We start from the raw sequence: 7,059 nt of genomic DNA, 5'->3' as shown, positions 1-7,059 counted from the left end.
TGTGTGTGTGAGGTCTTACTCAGTTCTCTTTATGTGTGAATCTAGAACTTGCCCAGTTAGTCTTGCCTAGGTTGTAGGATAGGGGTTAGGCGAGGATCATAGGCTGTTTTGATATTAGCCCACTTTTAGCCTAAATGACCTTCCCTGTATACATAATATCCCTTGATCCCTATTTTGAGCCTGAATAGCCTATTTCTTTCATGACACCTATCACCTTAGCATTTGTTTCATAATGAACCTGTTTTGGCCCTGGTCCTCCTTGAACACTATTCACCTTGACTTAGGAAAATAGCCTAAGTTGAGGATGTCTATCATAGGGGTGCATGATACAAAATGAGTATGAAGAAAGGTAGAATAAGAGAAAAGAATAAAAACCCAGGTATGGTGCAAAAAGAATAAGAAAAGAAAAAAGTTGTATAAAAGATTAGAAAAAGATAATTTGGTTTTTGAAAAGATAGCACCCACCTTGAGCATGTGTGATCAATAAAAGAGAGGAAGAGAAAAAGGTTAAGAAGTGAAACCCCAAGAGGTTAGCGTAGTGTCGAGGAGGAGTAGTCACTTTAAATACCCTTGAATATCATACTAGCCCCTAGCCTACATTACAAGCCAAGAAAAAGACCTATAGTGATCCTAGCTGACCTGTATGAAAACTTTGGTACTGACTATAAGGGCAAGCCTATGACTTTTGACGTATATTGAGTGGAACTTCATTCTGAAAGTGAGTCTCGTGATTATCCCTATGTGTATATATGTGATTTATGATATGAGAGAAAAAAGGATTTCTTTGCTGTGAGGGTACACAGGTAATGTTGCTATTTGCTAACTTGTTTGGATAGTGTGATCTTGGTACATGCATGGTTGCTATTGCTGAATTTATTCCATATCTTGATTCCTGTGCATTGCATTGTTGTTTTTCAATAGTATACATAGTTGAGTTTGAATTGATTGACCTGGGAGAAGGTGAAGTTGTGTTAAAATGATATAGAAAATAGACTGTCGAATGTACTTCGTATTCTCTTAGTTATATTTTGGTTGCTTGAGGATAAGCAATTGTTTTAAGTTGAGGGTATTGATGAGCTAGCATTTTGTTAGCAGATTTAAGACTTTTAACTCAGAATAATTGTAAGCTCTTAAGTAACTATCGTTGTTTTTGATGATATTTATTTGATATTGCAGTGAAAGGCAAGATGCAACAGAACCTAAGACAATAAGGACAGAAAGAGGTGAATATGGAACAAATAGCCAAGAAATTACAGACGAGCAGTTGATGACTTTTGTGATAAGTCATCAACTTGGTGATAAGTTATCAGGTCTATCGTCAGCTGGAGGCAGTGTGATGAAGTTGGAGCAGAAGTGTGACGACATTCCCTGATATGTCATCACAAATTTGATAAGTTATCAAGAGCGTCGTCAACCTTAGATAGAGAATGGACTTCAGCTGGAATCCATGATGACATTGGTGATAAGTCATCAAAGTTCTGATAAGCCATCAGGTTTCGTCGTTAGCCTAAAGCATAGAATGTCAAAATTGAAGAGGATCTGACAACATTTCTAATGAGTCATCAGAACCCTGATAAGGCATCACGCATGTCATCGTCTATTCCGAGAAAAAGCTGTAACTTGTGATTTTGTTTCCATAATTAGCCTAAGTATTTAAGGACAAGTCTAGTTTTTTCTTAAGAGTTTGAGTCATCTAAGGGACGAATTTCAGAAATTTTAATTCTGAATTTCCTTTAAGTTACAGCTATATATAGCAGCTTTTAGGGTTTCATTCAAGAAGTGTGGAGAAATCTTAGACATATGGAACTTCACGAACTTTAGTATTTCTCTCTCTAGTTTTAGATACATTGTCACCATTAACTTGTGAGAGATTACTATTGCTTTTTGTAGAGTTATCTAGTGATTGAATCGAAGAAATAATTATTGCTTTTCATTGCTCTGTAAGTTTATCTTTCAAATCATGAATTCAATTATGTGTTTTGTTCGTTAAATCATGAGTGGCTAAACTCCATTAACCTGATATTGATAAGGTGCTAAGTGTTCAAGGTAGGATTTCTTGATAATTCTGAGGTTTTAATTAACGTCTGTTGGTTGCAAACAATATATAACACCTTCTTTGATTTGCTTGAGAAAGAAATCAAATAAAGTAGGAAGTGAATTATCAACAGGGACTTGGAAATACTTTGTTTAATAATCAGCATTGTAACAAGGTTGGTTAACCTGAGGTAAAATCTGGGCAGTAAATAGAAATTCCCTAAGTCCGAGAGGATTAGGGAATTAAATGCTTAAGAAGGTCGAGAGACATTTAAGCATAACATCGATAAAGATAGCTTGTTATCCTACCCACCGTGAGAATCTTGAACCACTTTTAGCATCTGTCATGTACTGTAAGCCCTAGTGAACATAATTCTGGTTATTTCATAAACTCTTGATTTACAAACACTGAAACTAGAGTGACCAACAATTATTTGCTAATCATTAAAAAAACCCACTTTATCTTTTCACATCATTCGTTTGAATTCAACTTGTAGCTATAGTTTCAAACTAGTTTAATCGCCACTCACATTGTTCCCTGGGGATTCGACCCCGATTTCAAAGTTGGGTAAATATATTGACGACAATCGCCTTGCACTAAATTGATGTGTAAGTTGAGTGTTATCAGTTATAAAATCTGATCCAAAGAAATTTGACGTTCTTTAACATGTACTACACCTTAAATTCTCATCATTAAGTACATTCTCCTCAGTTTCATTTCGAGGCCGTTTAGATCCTCCACTAGACAACTCATGCCCAATTTTATATGGATAAATATTTTTGAAAAACTCAAAATTATCTGATTCGATTGTCGTATTTTTATGAATATTCGAATGTTCGGATTTATAAATTAAAAATCAACTTCCATTACTACTTTTAGCGTATCTGATGAACACATAGTCCACAGTCTTAGGTCCAATTTTTACACTTTTAGGCAAAGAAACTTGGACTTTGGCTAGACTGTTAGGATATACTATTAACCATATAATTTATATTATTGTATTATATTTTCATCCCATGCAAAGACTATTTATTATATTAATAAAATATTTATTTGAATAGATCATTGTGTTAACATATGTGTCCTTTACTTATAGTAGACAATTTTGTGTATGGAGTATTTTAAATCATACACGAAAGATTAATACTATCGGTTCTTATATGTAATAAATTAACGTTCATAATCAAAGATGAGGTAGGACAAACATCTAGATGATTGTAGCACAAGATTAAATATAATTTGATCTTAATTATAGGAGTGGTAATATTTCAATTTCTTGTGCTAGTATATTTCGTATGTATTGAATGGACCAATTAGAGATATTCGTTTATGTTCCGATATTAATAAATAATTTCTCTAGTCCATTACATGTACTTATACTCTTAATCTTGATATAATTATTATGAGTGGTTTGTTTTGTCGTTTTAATCTATTAAAATGCGAGACTCTTTTGTGAGTCAACATATTCCTGATAGGTTGGATGATGACGAATCACTTAGTGAAATATTAATTAGTTGATAGAACCATGTCTCAAACTTAAGATAGAAGACACCCCTTTATGGTTCCTTATAAGTTTTTCACGGAAAAACCTTACAGGTGGATTTTTGTATCCGTCATGTGAAATAACTGAAGCATTATAAATGAAGGATTAAATTAATCAATGAGTTAAATTTTTCAGAGAATTTAATTTAATTGATTGGTGTCGGTAATTCTAACATGGGGTGTTCAATAAGATTTAATGGTGATTTTGAAATTAAACCGAGGAGTACAATCACAGATTTTTAGTGGAATAATTTATAATTTATTATGATATGACAATTCTTTCATCACATAATTAATATCATAATTAGAAGCCTCAGTTAATAAATATGCGGTCTCTACTATGCCTAATTAGCTAATCCAATTTGGAAAATAAAAGGATTACAGAAGAGGTAATATTATTTACTGGTCTTCTATAAAAGGAATATTTTATAAAAAACCCAATTAAGGCATTATGTCATCTTTAAAGGGCCAAAAACATTTTGGCATAAAGAGACAATTAAGGCCAAAATATTTTGGCATTAAATCTGCAATAAAGAGCCAAAATACATTTTATCTCCTCCTCTCCCCTTTCTCAGTTGAAGTGGGAATAAAAGGAGGTTGGGGTTTTGAAAAACACATACGCTAATTCTAGAATACTAATTCCTTCTTTGAATCCAATAATCACTTGCCCACACAAGTATTGGTTAAAAAGGCTAATCAGGATATAGTAGAAGATTGTGTAACTGGAGGCTAAGGCATTAGATGATTTTTGTGAAAGCTTCAAGAGGTAAGTTTTCTAATTTTTGTTTCGGTTATGTTATCTAGATATTATGTAAGTTATTGATCCTTTAGAATTGTAGCTTCCACTGTGCATGTTTTAACAATTAGTATCAATAGTCTTCTTATACATGCTAGATAATGTAAATGATATTATATGATTTGTTGTACATATTTCAAATAATAATTGTATAAATCATGTTGTTGCTGGCTGCTTTTCATGTTTTTGATATCATGTTGTTGCTGGCTATTTTTCATGTTTTTGATGATGTTATTGGTTCTAACAGAACTTAAGTTTATCATCAAGAAAGTATAAAACGAATTTTTCATAGTTTTGTGAAAATTACTTTTGTAGATTAAGGAAAAAATAATGATGAGTCTCGACTATGACCAACTATAGTCGTTACTCACTGTATGAACAGTAGCAGGAAGGCCAAGCAGTGCAGTAGCCCTGCTGTCCCTCGCAATAGCTCGACCAATAATTACCGATTTGGTCGGTTTTGGACTTTTTCAATTTTTTGACTAACTCTGAATGACCTGAAATTTGGTACGTTTATTGGAAATGACCCACTGAACAGTACACATAGTAAACTATGATCCAGGCTATTTTTTGGCCATTTAGGGTTGTTTTAATGATTTTTTGGGCATTTTTATGTTTTCAGAAAAATTAAAATTTCTGAAAAAAATATTTTTTGCAAACCAGTGGTGATAGGGATCATTCCTTATGATTTTCAGTAGTTAATAACAGTACATAATATGAGTTTACATATTGACATCAGTCATCTTCCCCATCGAATAAACTTGTATATTGTTATACTATTTTATAGTCTTTTGTTTTTTATGACTTGTATTAATTTTTCAACTAAGTTACATCTCGATTCACTGGTATAGAGACATATGAAATGTGATATTTACCTAACTTAAATCAACAGTTGACTCTTCAACTAAGTTGGTTCTATTTCATTTAAGAGATAAAATATCTAACATTACATGTATATTTGCTTAAATGGTTAAGTTTCCCTAACGATTCTAACTGTTTATGTGCATGGTTATATGTGTGATGTGGTTTTTGAAGAATTTTATTATTCTGCAACATGTTTAATGATCTATTTAATTTGATTATATAAGAGATTAACCATGTCTTCATTTAATCCTATAACTTCTATCATGAATCAAAACAAATTAGAAGGCCCTAACTATGTGGACTGAAAAAGTAATTTGGATATTGTTCTTACTGCTGAGGGCTTTAAATTTGTGTTGGTTGACAAATGTCCTGTTAAGTTGGTTGAACCCACTGATGATAAGATTAAATCATATGATAAGTGGGTCAAGGCCGACGAGATGGCAAGATGCTACATTCTTGCCGCTATGGCAAATGTGTTGCAGCATCAACATCAGTCCATGACTACTGCTTATGATATGCTTGAATCTTTCAAAGATATGTTCGAAGAGCAAAATCGTGCTACAAAGCAGACGACCATGAAAGCTCTTTTGACCACAAAAATAGTTGAAGAAACTTCGGTAAGGGAACATGTTCTTAAAATGACGAGTCTATTGAACGAGCTGGAAATTCTTGGTGCAGTTATTGATAAGGAGTCTCTTGTTGAGATGGTCCTACAGACTCTGCTAGACAGTTTGCAGCACTTTTGCTTGAATTATAACATGAATAAGATGGACTTATCTCTTGTAAAACTATTAAATGAGCTGCAAGCGATAAAATCTATTATTAAGCAACAAGCTCCTCCTACGGCATTGATGGTTGACAAACCTTTATCTTCGATTTCTAAGTCGAAAGAGGAAAAAAAAAGAATCCTCATAAGGTTTCAAGTGCTAATGGTGGTGTGGCTAAGCCTAAGGGCAAATGCTATCATTAGAAGAAACTTGGTCATTATAATAAATAATGTCCCAGATACATAACTAAGATGCAGAAATAATGTGTTTCAGGAAACACGATACCTAAGTGAAAATAAACTAAACGTGTTTCAAGTAAATGGGGAACTAGCACCAGCCTTAGCTATAGGAAATATTTCTATTTTTTTAGTAGTTCTAGAGTTTTAAGATTGAATAATGTTCTTTACGTACCTTCTATAAGAAGGAATTTGCTTTCAGTTTCAAGAATAATGGATGTTGGTTACAATGTTTATTTTGCTAATAATTGTGCAATTATTAAGTTTAATAAGCATTTTATTATTTTTGCTCTTAGAATACAATATTTATTTGTATTTGATGATTCCCATGATATGCTACATAAAATGGAACTTAATAATGTTGATCAATCAAATAAATGAAAACGTATTTCGGAATTGAGTGAAACAAACTTATGGCACTTACGTCTAGGTCATATAAATATAAATAGGATCTTACAGTTGGTTTCTGATGGACCTTTGAGTTCATTGAAAGTGGAGGCACTTCCAACTTGTGAATCTTATTTAGAAGGTAAAATGACCTAGAAACATTTTTCTTTCAAAGAAAATAGAGCCGGTAATAAGTTAGAATTAATTCATACTGATTTGTGTGGTCCAATGAATATACAAGCAAGATGTGATTTTGAGTATTTTGTGACTTTCACAGATGATTACTTGAAACATAGATACATTTATTTGTTGAAAAATTCAAAGAATTTAAGATGGAAACGGAAAAGCGACATAACAAACATATCTATATGTTATAATCTGATTGTGGTGGTGAATACCTTTCTGCGAAATTTATTAAATACTTATCAGAAT

General features: G+C 32.6%; 1 protein-coding gene across 1 annotated transcript; it reads left to right on the top strand.

The window, feature by feature from the left end:
• Window positions 1-5,674: 5,674 nt before the first annotated feature.
• On the top strand, window positions 5,675-6,250 carry LOC124890216. The gene has a single exon (XM_047402021.1). It carries the CDS (start codon window positions 5,675-5,677, stop codon window positions 6,248-6,250), a length of 576 nt encoding a protein of 191 aa, XP_047257977.1.
• Window positions 6,251-7,059: the final 809 nt, after the last annotated feature.

The sequence above is a fragment of the Capsicum annuum genome, unplaced genomic scaffold (assembly GCF_002878395.1).
Source record: "Capsicum annuum cultivar UCD-10X-F1 unplaced genomic scaffold, UCD10Xv1.1 ctg13895, whole genome shotgun sequence".
Taxonomy (NCBI): Eukaryota; Viridiplantae; Streptophyta; class Magnoliopsida; order Solanales; family Solanaceae; genus Capsicum; species Capsicum annuum.
The sequence above is the reverse complement of the archived record's forward strand: the minus strand, read 5'-3'. Positions and strand labels throughout refer to the sequence as shown.